This window comes from Taeniopygia guttata, chromosome 1 (genome assembly GCF_048771995.1).
Source record: "Taeniopygia guttata chromosome 1, bTaeGut7.mat, whole genome shotgun sequence".
Taxonomy (NCBI): Eukaryota; Metazoa; Chordata; class Aves; order Passeriformes; family Estrildidae; genus Taeniopygia; species Taeniopygia guttata.
Genome location: NC_133024.1, coordinates 75,407,880 through 75,433,561, shown reverse-complemented (window position 1 = coordinate 75,433,561; position 25,682 = coordinate 75,407,880). Strand labels below are relative to the sequence as shown.

Here is a 25,682-nt window from a genome sequence, read left to right as displayed (position 1 = left end):
GTGATAAATTATAATAATTTATTCCCTTTTGATAGTCTGCAAGAGAAATGCTATTCCTATTGGTGTAGCTGAGGATACTGCTAAAACTAAGGGAACACTTTAAACCAATAAATTACATAGTCAGTAAGGCAAACACAGCTGCAGCCTTGGAGCATTCACTCCTTTTCCTTTTGAGTCGTTGTGTGTCTCATATATGTGCCCCTGATGGTTTTTGTTCTTCTTCTAGGATGTAATTCCTCACATGGCTAAAAAGTATGGGTTCAAGTATGAGTTGGTCCAGTATAAGTGGCCCCGCTGGCTTTATCAACAGACAGAAAAGCAAAGAATTATCTGGGGCTACAAAATTCTTTTCTTGGATGTTCTTTTCCCTTTGGCTGTGGATAAAATAATATTTGTCGATGCTGACCAGGTAAGAAAAGATAATGGCATACAACTGTATGAGGAATTAATTTGGGCTTAAATTGATCTAGTTTCATTCTCTGTGGCTGTTTTATTCATATGTTGATCTCAAAAGACTGTTGCAGTTGTACAAACAGAACCAGTGGTGTTGCAGAATGTAAATGCAAGAATTTAACTTGTCTTCAGTCATGTGGACATTGAGTTGTTCTGAATTGTCTTGTGTGGAGAGAAAAGCACCTGGAGAGATGTGTGTGATCTTAAAGGTGCATTTCACTGAAAGCATATTGGAGTGATTCCATCTCTGGGCTGATTGTGAGAGGAATTCTCCACTATGGCCAGTGTCTGAGATGACTTGGACCATTTAAACAACTTCTAGATGGCTGAAATTCTTCAAGATTAAGCCTATCTCTATTTTAAATTTGCATGCAGTCTTTCATTCAGGAATGAACATTGTATAATATAGTGGAAGACAAAGTACTGCCTCAGATGAGATTATCACAAGGTTATTAAAAACCTTGAGACAAATTTTGGTGTATTTTGGTCCTTTTCCAAAGCTCAAGAATAAATTAAATTTAGATGTAGCAATGCAGACTGCAACTCATCTGGGTACACCATGTGGAAACACTGGTTATGTGTCCTAACTACTGTAAGGACTTCTCTCTGCTCCCAGATAGCTAAAGCTTTTTTTATCACTGATAAATTAGGCAAGTGGGATTTGATAGAAGAATGATTGATTAACAAATAAAGGGCATTTGTAAAATGCCATTAAAACCCTTTTTTGAAAGTACTTTACCATTAGATACAAGGATTTATCAAAGGATGAAATAATTTTGGAGTGCCTATGGTGGGTAACAAATGAGGAAGATTCTTTAGAAGGCACATGATTGGAAGATTTCAAAAGTTATGTGTCTTAACTGAGGAATGTTATATTGGGCAACCAGAAACACTAGTCTGTGATTTTAAAAAATATTGCCAGTTTTATATCATTTAGTCAATAAATGTGTTACACAGATGGCCACTTTTAATAATATGATGAACATTAATAAATAATAATTTTTGAACAATAATTTGGTATATATCTCCCAGTGGAATAGTTTATCTATACCCCACTGTTGTAGCATCTGAGGGTTTTTTTAAATTAAAATTAAACATTATGAAGCCTGCTGCAATACCTATCCTCACATAAACAGTACTAAATGATATTCTTATTTAGATTGTGAGGAGTGACCTGAAAGAGCTCAGAGACCTAGATCTGAATGGAGCTCCCTATGGATACACTCCTTTCTGTGACAGCCGCAGAGAGATGGACGGGTACCGCTTCTGGAAATCGGGATACTGGGCTTCACACCTCGGGAAAAGGAAATACCATATTAGGTAGGACAGCCCCTTACACTCTTCTTGTGCAGTTTGGGAATTTGATTAAAATCTGGTTGTTGGTGTTGATCACTGAGGTATTCAAGAGCCATTTTCAGTAAGAGATGAAGAAGGCAAGAATTCTGATGACATATTGATTTCACCATTTTATGGTAGTTTCAGCTACTTAATAAAGAAAAATACCCCTTCAGGATGGGAACATGTTTTGCTTTCTTGTTACTTTTATTACTGTTATCAAAAAGGTGAACCCCTAGAAATCTTACTTCTTTGGGGTTTTTTTATTCCTTTTAGTGCCTTGTATGTTGTGGACCTGAAGAAGTTCAGGAAGATTGCAGCTGGAGACAGGCTTCGGGGCCAGTACCAGGCTCTTAGTCAGGATCCAAACAGTCTGTCAAATCTAGATCAGGTATATATGGCTTTGATCACTTTTGGGTTTATTTTCTTTATCTTTTGCAATATGTATGGAATATCTTGTATCTCAACATAAATGTTACATAATTCCAAAACGGTTTGCCATTTACTGCTGTTTTTGCCTATTTTCAGGAGTGCATATGAGCACAGTTCAGAAAGCTGTTTTATTTTAATTTTAAAATAGGGGAAAACCCCAACTTACAGGACTTTTCACCTTTATTTGTAGTTGTTCTCTGTGCACTTATGTTTTCTGATGATAACCCTACGTTCTGATAATGGTAATTATATTCGTGTTTAGCAAGGGCTTGTTTCCTTTTGCTTCTTTTTTTCCATTAACATAAATTAAATTTCCTTTTGTAAGTTAACTGCAAATGCACTCTGGTTGCTATACATGGTCATCTTGGAGTGGATGGAGTTCATCCTACTTTGGGTGAACCTCAGAAGGCTTCATAAGTGAGATTGTCCCTGCTTTTGGTGTTTTCCTTGTGGAATTAAGCACAGAAGATTCTACCTGCCTCTAGCAGCAGGATCCCATGGTAGCAAAGCTCACATTGCTCAGTGCTTTTCCACAGCCCTGCTCTGCAAGCAAGTTTTTCTCTTACATAAGGACGTTATTGCCACTGCATTTTTTTTTTCCAGAAATAAAATAAAGAATTGAAAATAGCAGTTCTTATGATACTGGACAAAGAAAAGTGGGAATACAGCCACACTAAAAACTCAGACTAGACTGGACACCTGGAGCTGGAGCAGCCTTTTACTGTATGTTAAGAGCAAAAGGCTGAAATAACAGTAACAGTCAGAGTTCACATCTTCCTGGAGAACAGACTCAGCCATGCAGAGTCCTGATGTGATAGAGCTGTGTGTTCTCCAAACACAGCCTTACCCACATGTACAAGGTGTCTTTCAGAAAGACCTTTTAAGATTCAGAGGTTACAGGATTTCCACCACAACGCTGGTTTTCAGAAAACTGGTTTTATCTAATGTTCTCAAAGTACTAAAACTTTTCATTTTAAGATTCTTATATTTCAAATTACACCTTTAATACATGATAGCATGTATCTCCTATAAGCCTGTTGGATGAAATCAAAAGCCATTTAAGGACCAGATGTTAAGGTAGCTAAATCTTGGCAGAATGGAATCTGGTTTGACTGTATTGATAGGAACTGCTTGCTGTCTTCAGTGCTACTTCTTACTCAAAATACAGCAATACTCCTGAAAATACAAACCACAGTGCAATGTATTTGAGACCTGGAGAGCTTTCATCTAAAGGATGCATTATAACTCTTCTATTGCTATTTTTGTTTTAAATACCTGTCTGGAGTGCTCACTGCCCTTCTCAAAGAAGCAGCAATCTCAGCTCTCTGCCAATCTGCCAGCAGTGCCATCTTCGTGGGTGGTAGTTACGGTTCTTAACCCACGAAAGACAAGTAGGGGAAATGGTGATTTTAAATGCAAAGGAGAATAAATACAGAACTCCTAGGGAGAAAAAAATTACACATCATAAAAACTAGACTTCCAGAACAGTGATTTTGTTCAGAGGATTTTCTTTTATTCCTTTACTGGTACTAACAGCTGACTTTCTACTTTTACTGCATGTAACAATTTTTAAATTGACAAATTCTAAAAGTACTGTAGTAACTCAGGAATTGTGATTTCATTTATAAAGCCAGAGAGGCACAACAGAAAACCAGTCTCTCTTCTTTTGGAACTGAAATGGGGATAAACCATTCCAAATGGTGATAAACTACTTTCCAAAAATTTTAAGTATTTTAAAAAATAAAGTATTTCAATTAATGTTGAATGGCTTGGCTCTCTGTATAATTTGATGTAATTCTTTGGTACTAATGTCTGTATTTCCATTAAATTACACATCTTTCATAATGCAGCAATATGTGCTATTTTATTCTTTCCCATTTAGCAGTGGGAATTGACAAAATAAGATGTGACTAATACTTGAGTACTGACATTTATTCTAAAATACAATGTAAGGGTTGCACACAAGAGGGAGCTTACGAATGGGTGTGCCAGTTACTGCCCCTGCTCTTTGTAACTCTGGCCAGAGGAGGTGCAGTGAGCCTGAAACCTGCCTGAAGTGTTCCTCATTTATAAATGCTGTTCCCTGCATTCAGCCAGATCTTGGTTCAGAGTTTTCGTGATGAAACTACCTGACAGTGTAATAAAGGTAAAAAAAAAAAAAAAAAACCCAGAAGTGAAGTAAGGAACATAGCCACAATAGCAGCTTAAAGCTTTTCCTTCCCAAGCTCATTTCTGGAATCCATTTTCCTAGAAGTTGTCTCAATTTAGAGTAGTGGCATAATCCTGTATTATATGTTTTTTGAGTTGGGGGGGCTTTTTTCAAGTTTAAGGACTGGAAAGCTGGTTTCCATTCAATGCTAATATGTGATTTTACAAAATTTGTACAGGATCTTCCCAATAATATGATTCATCAAGTAGCCATTAAGTCTCTCCCTCAGGAGTGGCTTTGGTGTGAAACCTGGTGTGATGATAAATCCAAGAAAAAGGCTAAGACAATAGACCTGGTGAGTAGATCCTGACTTGAATGAGATGTAAATATTAACAACTTTGCTGTGGTTTCTGGGGCTTTTCAGTGTGTGTCATGTCATGAAGGCAGCCTTGCTGGGAGACACTGCAACATTCCATCCCTTTCCCCAAAACATTTTCTCCTCTGAGACCTCTCCCACTTGCTCTCTACCAAATCTGCTTAATATTAAAACTGAAAACTGTACCAGAAAATTAAGTGTAGTTGTCTCTTAACCAGGTGAGATTGAGGCTTTTCATGCCTATATATGTAATAATTTATAATTTTAAGTATAAATCCTTATAATCCTTATTTTTCCATAGTCAGCCAAGTTACTGGAACTGTGAGAAAGTGCTGTTACCTGTCTGGTCACTATGGACTGCTGTTGTTTTCCCCACGTAGAAGGTTCCTCCAGAACCTTAACATTATCATGGTTTTCTGGGTCTGTTTCATTGCTCTAAACAGGAGATAAAGCAAAGTTTTAAAAACATAATGCTCAGGACACTATTCATGTTTAGGAAAAAGAAATTTTCTTTCTTTGGGAATAGAAAGAGACAAAAATCTTTTTCCTGTAATTTATTATCCGCATCCTATTTTCCCCCCATTTAGATTTTTTTACAACACACACATATTTGTGATGCTTTAGATATAATTTGAATAGAAAACAGACAGTTGGAACTTGATGTGATTTTTCAGAAGCAAATAGTTTTCTGTGTCTTTACACTTGTTAGAAGTTGTTTGTTTGTGCTCTAAAGACAGGTGCTCTCTGTTCAAAACCCACATCAGGTTCAGTTTCAATGTGCCAATCTTGCATTTCCCTGGGGGAGTTTGTCTAAATTTTAGTAGTCTTGTGCCAGCCATGTCTGTGCTATACTGACAGTCAGCAAAAAGGCAACTGTTTACAATTCATTTGAGCTAAAGTCTCTGAAAAGGTGTTATTTTCACATTTGCTTTGTTTACATCTGATATGTTTTGAACTTTCAGTGCAACAACCCCCAAACCAAAGAACCAAAACTAAAGGCTGCTGCCCGGATAGTTCCTGAATGGGTTGAATATGACTCTGAGATCCGAAACTTAATACAGCAAATTGAAAGAGAGAAGAAAAATCTAACATCATTATTTCAAAAAGGTAATTAACATGCATATTCAGCTGTTAGCTTCTAAAAATTAAATATTAGTCTAGTTGAAATGAAGATTGGGGTCAGTAGGCAGAAATCTTGTATTTGTGTAATTTCCCTTGTTATTACAGAAATGGTTTGGGGTCTGAGAGTTGTGTGATGCTTCTTTATACAGGAGTTACACTGACAGGACAAACCCTCTTGTTTCATGCCAGAATCTAAGAGAAAGCTCTGTGGTCCTGTTCCTGCACCTCAAACACAACCAAATGTCACACATAATTTTAGCCACAAATATTATACAAAGCACATTAGCTTAGACTTCACTTGGATAATCTAATAATGTCTATTAAGCAGTTGGGAATGAGTATTAATTTGCCTCTGCATCTCTCTCTCTCTGGGCTTATCTACCCAAGCCTTTTTGTAATAGACTAAATTCTATTTTAATAAGTTTGGGGGTGGGATTTGGTTTTTTGTTTGTTTGGGGCTTTTTTGGGTTTGAGGGTTTTTTTTAACTAAAATTGTTTTAAACTGACTTAGTTAAATAGCATGAAAAACCCAGACAGACAAAACCCAAAACACCACCAAACACACATACAAGACTCCCAGGAAGACTTGACTTCTTGGACTTAAATGAAACAAAATGAAAATATGATCTCAGCTCTCAGGGTTGAAGAAAAAATTAGCAGAAAAATATTTAGAAGTCTTCAGTGGAGGAACAAATTCACTTTTCCTTTTAATGAATTCTTAGTGGGTTTTACTCTTTGTGAAAGCTTCTGGTCAGCTTGTAGCAAGGCTCCAAAAATAAAGTTCATGTTGCTGAACTGAGTGATTAGCAGGAAATTCAAAGTAAAGGCTTTCTCCACATCTTACAAACCCAGGCACTCTTTATGTAACACTTTTGTGTATTTTTCCCCTTTGGTAACAGGGCTCAAGCACGATGAACTTTAGCACAGCCTGTGACCAGCAATGGTGACAGCTCCAGAGTCTTCTGGGAAGGACTGAACAGAATTTACAGCTGTTACATTGGCACTACTTGCAGTCTTCTTTAATGTGAAGTCAAATATTTTATAACTTAATGTGTTATTTAAAACATTTAAAATGCAATACAAAAATAAGAAATCCACAGGTATTTGGGGGTTTGGGGTTTCTTAACTGGTATGGAGCAGCTTTCCCAATGGCTTTGCTTTTCATTTCTTTCTTTAAAGTACAGTTTGCCCAGAGGACTTTGGAATGTGAAGAAAGATGTGTTCAGTATTGTCAGTTCAGAGGAGGACACACACATTAAATACATACTTGAAAACTGTTTTGTGCATATTCCATGCATTAGGCTACTGTATTTAAATATGAAATATTTTGGTTCTATGCCCCTAGTTTTGTCCCTTAAGAAATGCTCTAGTCACAAGAAAGAATTTCATAAAAAAGGTCTCATTTAGACCACACAAAGATAACTCCATGTGGAAGCTAAAGCAAAGAATTACACTCTTCATTTATTATGCAGGATTGCTGCAATTTTAGAGATTTTTAAAACTAATTTTTTGATTCTTAGACTCCTTTTGGCCACTTAAATAGTGTGTGATAAAATTCCATTATGGTTTTGGTTGAGGTGACTTTCCAGCCAGCATACATATGATCAGAAGGTCAGTATCTGAAAGATGGTTCTTCTCACTTTTGATTATCATCCTGTTCATAACTGAAAAGAAAATAATAAAATACATGAGTATTTTTTGACTATCAGTGGTGTCTCCTGTAATTTTCTAAACCTGTACTCACAAAACTGTTGCTTTAATGGGATACTGACATTTTGATCCCACAAAAATTGCAGGGGAAAGTTCTTGCAATGCACATATTTGAACATGGGGAATTTGTGTCTCAGTGTGAAATCGAGTGCCTTAAATACACACCCTGTTGTTCAGGCTGTGCTGGTTTCAGAATGGGATTGGATGAGACCACACATTCTTACACGAAGTCTTCCAGTTTAAATGCTTGAAATTACACAAGACCATGTAATTAGCACTAAGTGGGTGAATCAGCAAGGATTGCACATTATTTCCATAGCAGCAAATAACTGAATAAACAATTACAGAAATGAAGTAGATTTTGTATCCACTGCCATTGTCCTCAGCTGTTGGTTACCTACAATTTCTTACTGTAAGAACGAGTAATTAAAAGCACATGTTCCTGATATATTTCAAGCCATATTACTAAAGAATGTGAGAAATGCAGATTTTTTTACAGCTTTTTATATTTTCTGTGGTTTTACCTTTATGTATTTTGAACAATTTTAACATGTCACATACAGGTTTTTAAATGTCTGTAGAAGGATTTCCTTTGTATGAAGTATCCAATGGAGTATTTCCTGTGTAACCCAACAGCAAAAGTCAGTAAAGCCTAATGTCAGTTCTCTTTATGTCTGACCTATTTCAGTGCAGGAGCTGTTTTGTTTTGCTTGTTCTCTTAATTACTTCAGGAAATCATGCAGCAAGTCAAACATATTTGAACATAAACCTTAAGTTGGTATTTTTGTACCACAGAGATGGACTTGTAATTGGCTTAGCAGATGCCTGTGCACCATTACTATAAATGCCACACATAACAAGGAAGTAATTGATTTGCCATAGCAGAGGATTAAAGCCCCCAAACCAAATTCAACTGTTTGCTGTGCTATTTTATTTTATTTTCAAAATACTTTTCAGATTTATACTTCCATCCTGCTGCCTGACTCTGCAGCAGCATTTCACATGGATCTGCCTTGGTATTCCAAGCTTGAAGCATATATTGGAGAACTTGCTTTAGGACACAAGTTAAAGATTCTTTAAGAAACCTTAGTTCTCTTTAATTATAATCATCTGTGAGCATGTTCTGCAGTATAAAAAAAATGGATAATTCATGCTCTGATTTCATGTTCATTTTCTCTGTAGCATCCTGTTCTTTTTAAAATTGGATTACCTCTACTGGCTTTAAAAAAAGAAATAATTCTTTAAATACTATTTCCTTGAGATTGCTTAAATTATTAGAATATAATTTTATAAACATAATTTGCTGGTGATATTTTGAAGACGTAAAAGGTTTCATGCAATTTTCTAGTGTTTTATATATTTGTACATAATGTTCTGGTGGGGTTTTTTCTGCATAATACTACTTTCAAAGAAAGCTCTTTTTTTGAGATACACAATGGTTTATAAAATAAGAAATGTCCCACAAACATATTCACTACTAAAGATCTCTTTAAGGCAGTACTTTGAGTCATTAGCATGCCATTATATTTTAATACTAAATCCATGGATTCTGTATGTTGTAGAAAATATTAAAAGGTACCACTGCAGAAAAAAGATGAATTATTTTCTGCTCTCCCTCTTTGTATTGCACAATAACCATTCCCTACTTGATTAACAGATCCAAAGGAAAAAAATGGCAGCAAATCCTCAGCTGTCTTTCCTCTATAGAAAGTGTTTTTGCAGGGAGGCAACAGCAATGTTCAAAACAAGGCATCTGCTTTGAGGTGAGATGTAGAGAGAGCTTATTTTTTATTTCCAGTCTCTGTGCTCTGCCCTGTAAAAGGGAAGAAAACACATCCTAGTTTAGAGTGTTGCCAAAACAAGGTGCAACTACAGTAAATAAGCAAAAGAGTATTTTAACTATTCAAATGAAGGGTTTTTACAGTTTATATTCCTATGACATTGTCTTGTCTGTGTCTTGATCTTCTTGAGATCAGCTGGTAAGTTTAACAGAAAATGAACAAACCAGGCATTAGTGCATTATTGTTGATGAGCCAGAGATTTAGTATTAAAAATATTTGTCAGTAAGGTTCATTTTCATCCATTCCCTGAATGAAGTACTTGCCTTCAGTCTGAGACTTCATGGATTCACAGGATATGAGGTTGGAAAGGGCCTCAAGGATCACCTGCTCCAGCCTTTGGCAAAAGCACGTTCCAGACAAGATGACCCAGCACCCAGTCAGGCCAATCTTCTTGTCCAACACCAGGGAATCCAGCACTGCCCGGGGATATTCCAAGGGCTGGTTGTTCTCACTGTGAAATCAGCACTCAGTGGGGCTGCTGCAGTTGCTGTAGTAGACGTCTGTACAATGGCAGTTGCCTTCCACACAGAACGGGGCTGCTTCCTCCTCTTGTCCCCTGCCTGCAGAAGTGCCCTGTGCATTCCTGCACGGCTCCAGCTTCAAAGAGCAGGGCGAGGAAAGAAGTGAAGACAAATACACAGCAGTGCTTTCTTGTCATCATAAATATCTTTATTGTGAAAAATACCATAAAATAATTCCCACAGTTCTAGAAAAAACAGTTCTTGCTTTGTAGATTTATGATTCCATATAAAGACATTTTCTAATTTGAAACATTTGATAAATCTCTGGCTAGCTTTACTTATCCTTCTTAAAACATGAAACTGCTACTTAGTAATTTGCTGAGGGCAAAAAAAATTATTCTCCCATTAATTTTGTTATGGTTTTATGGATAAGAGTGTGTATTACAGAGCAAACAATACCTTACAATAAGGCACTTTTAAATACAACTAACCTGCTATGCTATCCTGGCTAGTTTCCAGCAAAGCTCCTATAAATCACAGCCCTAAACAGAAGAATAATTCTTGTTCCAAACACCAGTCTGAAAACTGAAATGATAACCAAGCATTAAGGTTTGTTTGGTTTTTTTTAAGTTTAAGCTAACACATTTTCTCCATCTGTCCCAAGTTTGAGCTCTTCAGTTTGTAATTCACTTTGAATCTCTTTTAGTATTATTATATCAGTATTTTACCAAGTAAAATATACTCCCCCCAACCTTCATTTTAAAACAAGTTGGAAACAGGTTTATTAAAACTGAAAGAACTCCACAGAGAAAGTTTGCATCTACATACAGGCCAATTATGGGAACAATGCTTCATGCACATCTCAGGGTTGACAAACTACCGAGACATTTACTTCAATGTTCAGTTACTGAACATTATTGCACTACAGACACCCACAAATAAATAAAAAGGCAAGTTCAGCTTCCTTGCATGTCGCCTGCATCATTAACATTCGGCATGGGACCAGCACGTCATTTGCCAGAGTCACGTCAGGAAATGCAATGCCGGAGCTGGAGAGCCTTGCAACGTAAATGGTTTCTTTTAAACACAACTTTGTTTTTCTGTTTTCCCAGAATACCTCAAGGCCCTTCAAAACAGCACCGGGGTGGTAACACTTCTTGTGCACAGCAGCTACTCAATACTAGGAAAGCCTTGTTCTCCACTGTTGCTTTTTGCTATTGTTTCCAAGAACCTGTCTTCAAACAATAGGAATCCACGAACAGCAATCATGCATTAATCATCCTCCTTCTACTGACTACATTCAAGCCTTTTTGTTCTTAGAATGTAATTTTCCCATTCCCATTCATTCATTTTCAAAATGCACGTGGTCCTTTTCTGTTCCTTTCTGTCCTGCTGCCTCCAAGAAACAAACCCACACTGCTCCAACATCAGTGCCTTGTATGAAGAATTTACTCATGAGGGAACATCTTATTCCTTCTCTAGACAAGAAAAAAATTAAACCTCAGGAAACAATTCTCTCAGCTCGAGCTTTTAAAGCTGTACAAGGGCAGTCCTTTGAAAGAGGACTTAATGCCAGCAGTCCCCTGGCACACAAGTGCAGCTGTCTGTAGTCTCTACTGTGACTTCCCGCAGCCCAGCCACTCCTGCATGTACGGAAATCAGGCACATCGCTCACGTTGTTCATTCAGTGCTCATTTAAAAGCAGCCCCTGCTGTAGTGAACAAGGCAATACAAAAGTGTTCCAATGGCTCACCAACAACCCCAGGGCTAGCACAGCTGGGCGCAGCTCACCCCTCAGGGCACAGGGTTGACAGGAGCCACAGGAGGACACGGCACAGCCGCCCCCCACAGCCACCTGCCCAAGTTTAGTACTGTCAGCAAGCAGCAGGTGCACAGAGGCCCAGCCCCCGGGGCAGCAGGCTCCTCACTGTGCAGTCAGTTCCTGCTCTGAGCCAGCCTCAAGCACTCTGAACAGCCCTGAGCATCTCCAACAGTTCAAGCAAAAACATTTCCAACAGGTCACAAGCACAAGTTGAACTTGTAGAAAATCATTCAACTTAGTGGACATCCAACACTGGAGTTTAAGAGGCTGCTTTGGTGGTTTTGTACCATAAACCGTTAGAAATCACCACACAACCTCCTCAGTTTGAAGATAAATTTGTGAACACTGACCTTTAAATTGCTGTTGAAAAACATTTTACAAAGCCACATGGCCTCGCAATTATGTTGAAATACTTGAGGCAGGAGCGAAGGGTGCTGCTTCAACAGCGACTTCATCTACAATAAGAAACCCCTCCCTTTGAGAATGAAGGCCTTCTTGGCTCGTTTCATTTGTTTTACTGAGGCTGCTTAGGTTTTCAAGTGCCAGGAGTTGAAGCAAAAGAAGACTCCTATCAACTGATTATTGTTTTCCAGTTAAAATCCAATCAAGAGAACACTGATGAACTGTAATTCTTGCATTCCAAGAAAATGGCTGCTGCTGAAACTCAGTAATTATGTCAGTAATTATGACAGATGCAGTTACAGAACAAGAAGACTCTCACCCCTACCGACTGCAGCCCTGGTAACACCACAGAGCGCATTCACACAACTCCACCAACTACACCAAACCCATTTTTAAATACGTACATATAGAAAAAAAAATAGAAACAGACTTTTAGCTAGTGGGAAATGAGTCCCTCTTTTTGCACACAGCCATCTCTGCAGTACTGATGCTATTACATGAAACATAAAATTCCTACAATTTCGTGTAATACTAATTCCCTGTTGCATGATCCAGCAGAAATGAAGTTGTATCACAGGGTAAGGCTGGAGTTAATATCACATTCCTGCAGTACAGTTACATCACAACTTGCCTCAATTCTGACTTTATGTACAGAACCAACAAATTGCTGCAGAGTCAGGGAAATGTCACATCAAATTTTCTGCTCAAATCTAAAGCAGATATTTTGTTGAAGTGCAAACTACTCAAAAGTCATACCTGAACACCCAAAACCACAATCAGAAAAGAAATGTTCTGAAAAACAAGTCTTTCCCCCCCCATCCCCACCTCACTGCTGACAATTCCACCAATGAAATCACCCCAATTAACTTCAGGTTAGTGAACAACAAGGTGAACAGGTATTTCAGATACAGTTACTTCCAAGCACTCTTTTTCCAGAGTGATTATGGTTCAGTGCACAGCCTCTTCCCCACCTCTGGCACTGCCAAGACCAATCCAGCAGGTGGTCACTTGGATTTCCTCTTAAAAATACTGGGAGATGGATCATTCTGCTGAGCACGACCAACAGTTTGTGAACGTAGAGACTACTGTAACTACCCTTGCCATGTTTATTAGGCCCCAATCCAGAAAAATATTTACATGCATTTTTATCTTTAAGCATATACTTGAGTTCTAAATTTAAGTGTTGTCCTAAGTAGCATCTTACTGTTTTTTCCATCCGTAGGAATAAACACATCCTCCATATCCACAGCAAACACATAGGCAGCACAACCCCCATCAGTGTAAGCTTGTCAAGCTCATCACAAACCCAATGAAAGAAAATGGAGCTTTCTTCTAGTGCAGTAAGACTCTGGAATTAAGGACAACATTATAGAAATTAAGATTTTGGGTGTTGAACTGAGAGACTTTTTATTTTTCAATGAATTAAGTAAAAAACAGCAGTGGCCACCCAGAAACAGTCTTGGCTCTAACTGAAGTGGAATTTGAATGTAAATGGTCCTCCTCCAGAACCAAAGGGGTTGAATCCTTGCCACGTGTTCCAGCTCCTGTGGAAAGGGTTGTTGCCGCCCTGCTGACTCTCCGCATCCAGTGGGTCCTCTCCCGCATCAAACTTCCGCCTCATTTCTGGAGGAAACAAAACCAAGGTGGAATCGTGGCATAGTAGTAACAGGGTTTTCCCAGAGTACTTCAGTTGCTGTTATAAACTAAATGCAGTGTGCAATAAAGCAGAAGGAGACACACATATCCTTGACATAAGTATATCCAGAGTTAGTCAATCCCAGAAATCTCTACAAGATGTTATCCCTGGAAGAGACCTTCAAAATATAATTTTTGACTTTTAAAAGTTACTGAAACACAATACGTAAAGATTACATCTAACTTCATTCAACAGACTGCATACAAGAACTAGTGTACTGCTTTCTCAAGATGGGTAAGGGCAGAAAGGGAAAAAAGGAAGCTGAAATGCTTGTTATGACTTACACTTTTGTTTTCACCTTGATGTAAAAAAAAGTAAAAATAAGAAGTCACTGCATCATTACCTGGGTCAGTGAGGACTTCTTTAGCAGCTGCTATATCAATGAATTTCTTCTCTGCTTTCTTCTTTTCTTCCTCACTCTGGAAGTTATCAGGGTGCCACTGGGATGCCAGCTTTCTGTAAGCTTTTATGATTTCTTGCTTTCGAGCATTTCTAGACGGATAAAATTACAGGTAACTTCATTTTCTGATTGCTCATATGCCACACTAATGAAGTCTATTTTAAACACTGAGACACTAATTAAGGACATCAGGAAAGGTATGGGGTGCTGTTAACCTTCTGCAAGCGGCACTGAAGACTCTTTACACAAAATAAAGGAAGCAAGTTGCAACCTTAAGCGAGATTCCTCACTCCCTCCTTCACCACCCATATACTTCTCTTGGAAAGATGCTACTGCCAGTGACTCTGCAGAACATAGTTCTCAGTCTGAGGAATTTACCATCATATGAATAACAAAAACCAGATCAAATTAGTTCACAATTGGAAGGATGACCAATACTAGTTCAGAACTTTGCTTGCTCCTCATTAGCAAGGGAAGTTGTTCAGTCCTTACAGACTCTTCCAATCTATCACACAATCTGCCACAATTTTTGTTACTTTTAGTACTTCTTGCCAGTCTTCATTTCTTCCCCAACTCATTCATATGACTCACAGCATTCTATACTAAGAATTTCTTCCTAAAGAATTTATCTCCCCTCTTCCTGCTGTTGTTTTTCCATTCTTTCTAAAGGAATTGTAAACAAATGCCACTTTACAAGCTGAACGCTAAAAATTAGTACAGCAGAAGAGTGAAGATAGCAAGATACAGAGCAAAAATTAACACTCAGCAGAACAAATTCAAGTGATCAGCCCTACAAGTACTGGTTTATACCTTTCACATCATCATCTCTGGAATTACTATCTCACCTTTTTACTCCCAGGATTTTATAATAATCCCTCTTCTGTGATTGCTTCAGCATTCTCTGGGCACGTTCCAGCCCTTCCCGAATCTGCTGGTCATTTTCACTATTGGCTTGAGCAGTCTCATAGTCTTTAATAGCTTTTATAAAAAAAGTCAAAGAAAAAATGTTTTACTACTCTACAAACTTCCAGTTAAAGAACTCAGCCACTTAACAAAGCTTTAACTGAAGCTTTGTTATTACCATATATAAACAGCAAATCTTTAGTTTTAACTTGACATGTTTTGGGTTTTTTCCCCTAAATTAGAAAATCTTGGAATAGAGGAAATTTACTTTCAAATACGAATTAGGCAATTTTCTTTCCGTTTGTCACACTTGCAGGAAATGAAAAAGAATGGAGGGTACCAATGTAGGTCACAACATTCTCTGGAAATTCTACAGTCACAACCATGAACAAAATTAATATCTAGGACTGGGATAAAGAAACAGAAACCAAGAAGAAAGATTCAGCAATTAGTACTTGAAAAGCCTACTGCACATTAGTCCCACATTGTTGTTCAACTCAAGGAGGATTTAACCAGTCCTTAAGTGAATATTCACTCTTCTCCCCAAGTCTGCACTCAATCAACACAACAGGAAGTCTCTTCCTTTTTAGCAACTACAAAGACAGATTTCAGACTACCAGTAAGTTCATATTGTTAGCCAAAGGCAAATACTGGCTTTTTACACCTCTGCATGCATAATATACGAAGTTATATTTCAGTGTGTTGGTTTTTTTTTCCAAAGGCATGCTCTCACTTTTATTTCAAGAGTTTTATTTCTCAGGAATGAAAGGAAGATAAGAAAATATTTATAAATTTGAGGTCAACACTTGTTTAAGTAAATTCCAGCATTATTGCAAGTGCTTAAGACACCAAGTTTATACATCCTTTATTATCAAAATTTATCAAGGGAAGCAAGTTGAAGTCTTAATGAGACTGCTCTTCTTTCACTGTTATAATAATCCTCAAGGTCTCATTCACAGATCCAAGTCTCTTAGGTTTCTCAAGTTAGACAAAGTACTTGCATCAGATTATTTCCAAGCAGATGCTATTTCTCAGCAGGTGTTACATTTGTTTTTCACTGTTTCTGAGCAAGACAGCAGGAAACGCTAATGAATTTGTATTACCCAGACATCTGATACCACTGCAATCTTGTTTCAGTTACTGAAAAAAAAACCCTCCAGAAAGTATTGTCAGAGCCCCAACAATTTCCTAGGCTACTAGAAACCAAACAAAATTTCTATTCATTTTTACATCACAGGACACTGCCTTTGCTGCTTAAAGCATTCTGGCTTCTATTGGTATTTTTAATAATTTATCCAGCCATTAAAAAAAACCCAAAACAGGAGTGTGCCCTAATATGTGTGCTGAATATGTGCTATCAAAACTAATAAAAGCAGTGAAAATGCAGGGATTTCATTATGCTGCTTTATTACTCCAATAATGTTAAGGCCCACTGAACTTCATCTGCTTCAGGTAATACAGGAGGGGCTAGCAGAATGTCCTGTCAAATGCAGGTCACATTGCTCAGCCTCACTGAGCACCACATCACCTACAGCACCATCGTGGGAAACCTGCTCACGGGTCAACCACTTGCCATGACAGTATCTGATTTCTCTTCTTTTTTTCCTGAATCAACTTCCTTATTTAAGGACTGCAAGCATTAAGCACAAGGGAAGGTGCTTCAGTGCTGCACACTGCAGAGGGAATGCATCCAGCACACTCTGCAAGTACACATTGCACTTCCCCTCTTTAATTTTGATGGTACACTCCAGTGTAGAGATTTTCCTCTTTCAGAGAGCTAATTGCTCTCTCCATCTGAGGGGTGAAGGTTTGAAGCAGGTGGAGACGGATGGCAACTTCATGACCACAGTAAGTTTGTTATGAAGCCAGGAGACTTATTACTAATTCCTAGTATGTCAAGTGAGATACCTAATCAATTCTTTTGAGTCACTATTTCTAAAAGCAGTAGTACCTCACAAGCAAACAGAAGAGTCACTGCTGCTTCTTAGTAGCCTGGTATTACAGAAAGCTTCCTTTCATCCTGCTCCATGACATGAAAGGAACAACTCTTTCCCAGTGTCAACTTTCAGTTTAAATACTTCAATCAAATCTAACTCTCATTATTTCAATACAAGAATCTTCATGATCTCTCAAAAGGTAATCATATTCTATCTCTAAACAACTTTGCTGGCTTTGGTATCTTGCCTGAGTTTTTAAAACAGTGACAGATTAATTCTATATGTGGAATGATGGCCAATTTCCCATCAAACATGAGTAACTGCAGACAACCTACATCCATGCCAAGACTGTTAGCGGCACTGAAGACTCTTTACACAAAATAAAGGAAGCAAGTTGCAACCTTAAGCGAGATTCCTCACTCCCTCCTTCACCACCCATATACTTCTCTTGGAAAGATGCTACTGCCAGTGACTCTGAAGAAGTCAGAGTCAACAACAGAACCACTTTATGCTCTTACTGAAACCTCTTCAGTAGTAGAGTGAGGAGGGGAAAAAAAGAAAACACAAAAATTAGTATGTTCTGACTGATTTTGAAACAGCAATGCAGGTTTTTCCTTTTTTGACAAAACTTGTGCTCTAGACAGATAGACTCCTGTACTTATGAGGTATGCCAGAAATTGAGTCATTAAACATCTGTCTCTGCAGACAAGCCCTGGCTCCCATGTGATTATGAAGTAATTAAAACCATCTCATGAACACAGCTATACAAAGTGAACTGCATCTTGAACACTTAACAATAATCACCTTCAAAGTTCTGAATTACAAATACTTTGAAATTTCCTACCTTAACAGGAAAATAGGTGCCTCCAGCTTGAAAATTTTTTTGAAATATGAGACTACAATTTTAATTATGAGACTACAATTAAATATGAGACTACAATTTTAATTGCTCTTGTGTTCTCTATGGCAAAGGGAAATGAAACCAGCCATCAAAAGATAAATGAAGACACTGCCAGGCAGATGAACAGTAACGGGCTGGCTGTAATGCTGTTGTTGATGGAGGCTCTGCTGGAAGGCAGAGTGTAACTACATCCACCTCACTGCTGTCAAGGGCAGGAGGAAGGCACAGGAGATATTACACAATCTGGAGAAGCACAGCTCTGCTCTAGCATGGTTCTTCACTTGGAACCAGGGTAGGCCAAGCCCAGCATGCACCAACGCAGGAAATAAGCTCTCCCACATTCCAGGCATGTCCTCTCTGTTTCCTTACACCCCGTAGCAGGGAGGCATTTGCCCCAGCACAAGACCAGGCTGGCTGTCTGCATTTGTGCAGAACCCTGTTAGAAAATTTTTCTTTCTTCCAATTCACAACAGTTTGAGTCATCCTCCCTGGAGGTATTTAAAAGTGATGCAGATATGGCACCTGGGGACAAGGTTCAGTGGTGGACTTGGAAGTGCTGAGTTAATGGTTGGATAATCTTAGAGGTCATTTCTATCACTCCATGTGATAGGATGCAATGTACAGAAACTCCATATGGAAAACGCAGCCTCAGGAATAGAATCAGTTTACTCTGAGCAACACTACAGAGTTCCATGGAGGAGAAGCAATGGCTGTTACCTTCCTCTGCCCTCAGCACATGCTAGGGAATAGAACAGTATTGTTTCACGCTGCCATCTCAAGACATGAAAAAGGGTAATGTAAATCCATTTTAGGAGCTCCAAACTCTAATTACCTTTTACCTCTAAATGCAATTCTGTGACATTGCTGATTATATAAAATGTCTGAGCTGAGTAAGCTGCATAGTCTCATAAAATATCCTGAACACAGTCCACTGTTGTAAAGACAACTCTGCTGTAGATAAAACAAGTACATTCCACTTACACTAATCAAGACAAATTTACCACCAAGTATTTTTGTAAATCTGCAACTACCAGAACTAATTAAGGATAACATGGTGTAGAATCAAAGTGCATGGTAAAAAAAGCCTTTGAAATGCTCACTACACTTTAAACATTCACATTAAGTATGTGCCAATGGCATACAAATGTACCTTCTTCATACATGTCTTCTAGCAAATAAGCTTCTGCTCTGTCTTTCAGGGCATTCACGTTGGTTGGTTCTAGCTGCAGAACTTCTGAACAAAGTTTGATGGCTTCTGTAGCCTGCTGATTCTAGAGAGGCAAAAAAAAAACCAAGCTCATGTAGTTGTGAAAGTTTTATTTCATGTTTGAGTTGAATTTAGAGGGAGATAAGCAGAATTACCTTTGATAAGCAGTGACAGATCCTTTCTTTGGCACGAGTAGAATAAATTGGGACTTCTGGCTCAGTTTTCATTACTGACTCATATTTACTGATAGCATCTTCATACCTGTTTAAATCATAAAGCATAATATCATGAGATGTAACCACTATCTTAGGGTGTAGCATTTTATTTAAAAATTCTTAAAATTCAGATTCTCCCATCCTTCTATCAAAGGACTTTCCCTTTAATAGCCTTAAAGTCAAGGTGTGAAACAACAGTAAGAAGAAAACTTGCAGGCACTTCCAAGAATTACATTCCCATTCCCTTTTCTGCACTGAGAGACAGAAGAGCAGTCACTGGCAGCCCTGGCAGGCTTTGCACAAGGTAACAACAGCCATCCGTCACCATGCACAGCTAAGGGTCTCCAGATTTGCCTCCTGTCCAACATGACACTGCATTTCAAAATAAGCATCTCCCCCACTGACACCTGACATGGACTCAGTTCTGTGCCCACAGTAAGAGCCCAGACTATCTGAACACTACAAAAGGTACCTATTCACAGAGGTACAAAAAAGCTCCTTATGCCAGTTTTAATCAGGCAGATGTTTTCTCCTTTTCTCCTTCACAAGTCACACATCAAAGTGTTATTTTGCTGTGAAGGACTCAAAATGCTAAAGTTACATGGTTTGAGCAAGAAACAGACTAGAACAATTACCTAACAATGCAAGAGTCGGATTGAATCCACAGGTTGCTATAAGTTAGAGAAATGCAAGCTCTCAGGCTCCCTGAAATTCACTGATGCTGGATTAAATAAGTGAAAAGAGTCCAAAAAGACTTCTGTCTTAATAAAATTGGCATCAGTTGTGCTTATTTACATTCCTGATGTACTTCATTTTAAAAAGCCACCTTGACAATGTCTAATGACTTGGTCAGGGTCCTTACAGCTGGATGTCATGTGCTTGAGAACTGAAGTAGTGCAAGAACTACAAGAATACAGAGGCACTGTCTATCATTTAACAGGGTGCATAAAAGAAAAAAAGCTTATCAGTCAGAACCACTTCTGCCATCAAAGCACTGCAGAGTTACTAAGAGGTTTTAGTCTTAAGATATGGTCCTTTCAACAGAATAGTTGAAGTTGGAAGGAACTCTTAGAAATCATCTGGTCTAACCCCACTGTCCATGCAGGGCCACCTCTAGAAATTTGCCTACGACTGTGTCCAAAATGCTTTTCTATAACTGTAAAGTGGGGAGACTCCATAACCCCCTTGGACAACCTGCATCACTGGAAATGAGGCAGCATAAAAAACATATTCTGATGTTTCAAGGGAATTTCATGTTTCAGTTTGCACCCACTGTCCTGATCCCATCACAGAACACCACCAAGCAGAGCCTGGCTCTGCCGTCTTTGCATCCGCCCTTCAGGTACATTGATGAAATCACCCTGTAGCAGAAAGGTCTCAGGGCAAACACTGCCAGCCACCCCAGCCTTTCCTTGCAGAAGAGAGATGCTCCCAGCCTCCAATCTTAGCGGAACTTCACTGGACTTTCTCAGTAGCTTCATCTCTCCTGCACTGGAGAATCCAGTGCTCGGCTGGGGTCTCATCAGTGCTGAGTAATAATATATGAGAGCTGAAAACTCCCATCCCTACGTTTGTCTTACTACCTGCTGCAGAAAAGTTAAGTATGCAAAAGGGACACAGTGGCATTAGAAGTAATCAGAATAGAATAGTTGCTATGCAAGTCAATATTTATTTTAATTGTAATTTGAGAGCTCTGCTAAGTACCCACTTCAACTGACACGTGCAAAAAGCATCACTTTAATCAGCTCCTCAATCAGTAAGTTGGTGCCTCAATTGTAGGTTTTTTATATTTTAAATTCCTTTAATATAGCAGTAAATACTTACCTGCCTTCTCTGATGAATTCCTCTGCTGACTCAATCTGCTTATTGAGTTTCTTTACTTGCTTATAGAGGGAGAAGCATTGCTTATGGTCTTGGTCCAGTTTCAGACACTCCCGGACCTCACTTTTCACAGGGAGGTTAAGAGAAGAGGGGAAGAAAAGAAAAGAACCACACCTAGGTCACCACATACTATGAAACTTTACCTGGATACACAATGCAGCATATATAAATCGTTCAGAACAATGCTCGAGCTCTTTCACAAATCTCTCCCTTCATCCAAATATTAATATAAAGTGAGACCAAAAAGAGTTGTCCAAAATGTACAGGGATATTTACCTGGGTTTGGTTTTAATTCTTTTGTATTGCCAAACACACAAAAGAATAAATGCTACATTAATAACTGACTAAAGAGCTGAAGGGTACCGCTGAAGAAAAAGGCACTCTTTGAAAGAAATTGTATTCAGCAGTTATCAGATTAATAAATAGGAAAATTACCATCAATTTTAACTCAGATATATTACAAAATTCCTACATTCAAGTGTATTTTGTGCTGCTTGAAACAGAAAGCTCAGCTAAGACACAAACCTCCTTGATGGAATCTCAGCCAAGCCTGAGGCTTATGTTTCACTGTGAAGAATGTTTAATCAGACTCTGATTAGGGAAAATATGTCTCAAAATAGTCCGAAGTCTAAAAAAATTAAAGCCAAAAAACCTATGCAATCATATGAAGGAATAAATGCTTTGGATCCCATAGAGTTATCATAGCACAACCAGTATGTCAATTTCAGGAAGAGATTACAAAATCTTATTTTGTTCCTAAGCACAGACAAAATCTCTAATTTGAAAATAATTAGGCCTTTAAGAGGAAGAAACTAATGGAAGGACAATAGATAGCACCCAACAAGTCCAAGAGCTATAGAACTCTTTCTCAGCATATCTCATGATGCAAAAATTAATGGTATCAGATAAGAATAAAGGAAAGTCTTTTCTATTTCTTTCTGATTTTATTCTGTTCTTCAACAGTGCCCTCAACTGTGCTTTTAAATGCCACCCATACTTGAAATCACTGGGCAAAGTGATGGCCACCTACCAAAAGTCATTAAAGAAGTCACCTATGAGCTCACAAGATTAAGTAGGCTCTGGAAAGGGAATGCCTAATCCAAACCAATTACTTTAATGTTTACTTTTGTCTAGCTATAAAATGAACTTCTGCAAGTATAATCACATACACTTTCCATCTGCCAAGGAAAGAAACACAGGCTTTTTCAGTTCTTTTCACCTTATTGAAGGGATTCTGTTGCAGAAATCATATTGGAAGGATTCTGGAGATGAGGGTAGCACATATGAAGTTATGATTGGCACAGAAACCACTTCTGTGCAATAGGAAGAATTCCATCACTTGGGCAGCTGGACAGAGTACAAACTGAAGAGTCCAGATTGGGCAAGGGCAGTTATCTGCCAGACTGACTAGGGACATATGGGAATAATACCCTGAACTTAACTCAGTATGAATAAAAGGAGAGGGCATTATCAAAAAGTCATCCAGAACTGTCTACAGGAATGACAGGCAAACAGCTCTGCACCCCAAGCTCTTCATACTTGAATGCTCCTGTACTTTTTATTTATTCTGAAGCTTGTAACCTGAATGCATACATCTTCTCTTTGCATCTTAAGCTTAACTTCAATAGAGGTTTAAGGATAAAAAAAGCTCCACTACAGGAAATTTAGAGAAGCACTTCCTTTTAGGAGAAATACAACGAAAACAGCACTTGTAAGCAACTCCAATGGAGAGAGACTCTGGCTTCTGTTTAAGAAAACAACATGCCTAGAACCATTGATGGCTGGTCTTGCCAAGAACAAACATGGGTTTCTTCATTGCCAATCCTTAGTTTCTAGAAAGGATTTCCCTTTATCAGATCTAGACCACAGTTGATTCTCCATCCAAATGTCACACAAGAGATACTTCATGTTTTATCATCACCTATATAATTATATTTTCTCTCTCAATTATAATGATTACAGCAAATAGTAAAATTACCTGAGAGATAATTCATGGTCCCCCAGCTGATAATATATTTTGCTGATTTTATAGAAGGCTTCAGTATTATCATTCTTTAATTTGGCAGCAGCTTTCAAGTCACTAATGGCTTTGCTTGGTTCCCCTTCCTTTATATAACACTCTGCTCGAAGTTCCCGTAGCTCTGCATCCCAAACACAAACCTTGAGAAATCAAAATTAAAGCTTGTTTTTGGTCCATATCACTTCACTTCTTTTCCTCCCCAAAAGAAAAATCCCATTTAATTTCACTTTGCCAACTGCAACAGCATAAGGTTCAAGCTGCATGCAGAGCTCATGAAATTAGCATCTCCGCTTCCTGGTGGATGCTGTGATGCACCTGCCCAAACAGAAAAACAAAGGCCTGAAAATTTTGTAAATGATGCAATGAACTCATGTGGAGAGATGAATTAAATCTACTGGCATTGCTTAAACTAGGACAGTCTGTTGAGCCTCCAGGAAAGGATATCAGAATCATAAATTATTGTATCTTCCCAAAAGAACAGAGGTAATGAACAGCAAGGACCAAGCTGTCGGTTGTTCTCTAGGAAGAAGCCTGTGGGTAACATGCAGCTCCACCAAGTTTGACCTTAATATCTGGATTTTAAAGAATAAAAAGAGGTACAATTGTCACAGTAAGGCAAAACTAATTACTCACAAGGAACTGCCTATCAAATTTTGATTTAGGGAATTAAATCTGTCTAAGTCTTATCAATTGTTTGGAAATTATCCTCTTAGAGGAAGCTTTCCTGCTCTTCCACATTGCCTCCCCATAAACCAATTCCTGCACTGGGGCAATTTAATCACCAAAAGCTCCAAGGTGTAAACTCCAAGTCAGCAGCAATAATTTCTATGCGCAGAGTCATAGCAGTTAACTGTCTTTAGTACATTGCTACATGACACACAAAATGCCCACATGACTGAGTTATTTACACTTGCACTATCAGGCTATCTACACCAATTAGGATTCAAAAAATACAGATACTTAAGGAACAAGATGAAAATTCAGTTATCTATCTATATTTTTAATTTTGTGGTTTTTTTTTTTTAATCTTTTTTTACTTCATTTTCTCAAGAAAAAACCTTCTGCATATATGCAATGAAAAATCCAGATGAAAAAACCCTCTAACTCCTATACTTGGCAAAACTTCATTGATTTCAGAAAAACTTCTTCTCAGCTTCCCCAAGAATACCAAATTGTAGAAAAACAGGAAAGTATAATCAATAAAGTTATCTGTAACAGAAGTTTCACGGAAGTATCTTTAAGACATTTCTGCAGCTAGTGCTCAGCCCTCCCCTCTCTTCAACACTGTTACAGACCCACAGTGCTCGGCAAAACTAAACCAGTTACACCAAAGTTATTTTCACATCAGTAAAGAAACTATTAAACAAAACCACACAGATGTCAGAAGCTCTTACTTTGCTTTCACAGTACCATTTGACTTAACACTTACTGCCAAGATTTCATCAAGAAGAGAAATAGCAGCTCCGTAATCCTCTTGCTGGTAGGCAGATAATGCTTGTGAATGTAGGCGCTGCAGCTCATCAGATTTTGTCAGCTGAGTCTGGGCTTCTTTTTCCTCATTATTGCTAGGATTGGATTTGAGCTGCAAACATGAACAAGGAGAGAGACTCAAATACTTGTTCAAGGATCTCTTTCAGTCCCGTTAATAATCATATCATGGAGAACTGACTAAAACTGCAAATAAATCAAAATTAGTTTCGAAACTCCACTGGAAGCATTTCTATCTCTGAACTTGGGAAAGAAACATTTTGAGATTCAATTCTGGATGTCAGAAGTCAGAAATCCAATTCTTCATGCTTGATCATACACATCATACACAACAGTCACTGTCCCCCATCACCTGCTGGATGGTGCAGACCTCTTTGTAACCTAATTAATTCACCTCTGCTATCAGCTGTTAAATGCTAGATTCCTCAGGAGCAGTAGATAGTGTAACCACTGGCATAATTGCATCTCTCACTTTAAGCATTATACATATTTATAACTTCATGACAGAAATAAATGAAACATGTTTCAGACAGTTGTTACTGTGAAGTTGTGTTTCTTACACTTTCCTCACAAAAAGTGGCTGCAGCAGCAAGTTAAGTGGCTACAACCAGGGAGAAGACTCAGCTGGGCAGTCATGCATACTGTTTCTTACATATTTTATACAAGTCTAACATTTTGTCTACAAGAACTCTCATTTCTCTAACCCTTCTCTCTGAGCAAGTAGAAGTTGTTACATTGTACTTGCCTTTTTTATTTAGGCAGGTTTATCTTTTCAAAGAAAATTTTTTCAGAGATCTTTCACACAACTTTACTATCACCCAGGAAGATATACACAGTCAGAAAGAAGCTCAGCCATTCCCTTGCAAAGCCAGGGAATTTGTAGCATTACTGTAGCTTGAAAGAAGCACTGGCTTCACACTTGCTGATTAGA

The 25,682-nt window shown here is 38.2% G+C and overlaps 2 protein-coding genes across 5 annotated transcripts in view; one reads left to right on the top strand and one right to left on the bottom strand.

Moving 5' to 3' along the window:
* UGGT2 (UDP-glucose glycoprotein glucosyltransferase 2) overlaps positions 1–8,248 on the top strand; it is a 76,925-nt gene extending 68,677 nt beyond the window's left edge. For 3 of the 4 annotated variants that reach the window (XM_002196765.7, XM_030276202.4, XM_072931304.1), the window contains 6 exons: positions 227–409; positions 1,613–1,773; positions 2,065–2,179; positions 4,608–4,724; positions 5,708–5,852; positions 6,767–8,248. In XM_002196765.7, coding sequence (XP_002196801.6) covers positions 227–409; positions 1,613–1,773; positions 2,065–2,179; positions 4,608–4,724; positions 5,708–5,852; positions 6,767–6,789 — 744 coding nt within the window. In that variant the 3' untranslated portion in view covers positions 6,790–8,248. Of the gene's footprint in view, positions 1–226; positions 410–1,612; positions 1,774–2,064; positions 2,180–4,607; positions 4,725–5,707; positions 5,853–6,766 lie in introns of those variants that run through there. The other variant, XM_030276225.4, reaches the window with a different exon arrangement.
* A 1,817-nt stretch (positions 8,249–10,065) lies between these two features.
* The window catches only part of DNAJC3 (DnaJ heat shock protein family (Hsp40) member C3), a 30,338-nt gene continuing 14,721 nt past the window's right edge, over positions 10,066–25,682 (bottom strand). The window contains exons 5-12 of the mRNA XM_012569570.5: positions 24,693–24,845; positions 23,222–23,403; positions 21,187–21,306; positions 19,303–19,408; positions 19,091–19,211; positions 15,045–15,177; positions 14,143–14,291; positions 10,066–13,726 (exon numbers count right to left, since the gene is read on the bottom strand). Of these exons, the coding sequence (XP_012425024.2) occupies positions 13,569–13,726; positions 14,143–14,291; positions 15,045–15,177; positions 19,091–19,211; positions 19,303–19,408; positions 21,187–21,306; positions 23,222–23,403; positions 24,693–24,845 (1,122 nt within the window). The 3' untranslated portion in view covers positions 10,066–13,568. The remainder of the gene's footprint in view (positions 13,727–14,142; positions 14,292–15,044; positions 15,178–19,090; positions 19,212–19,302; positions 19,409–21,186; positions 21,307–23,221; positions 23,404–24,692; positions 24,846–25,682) is intronic.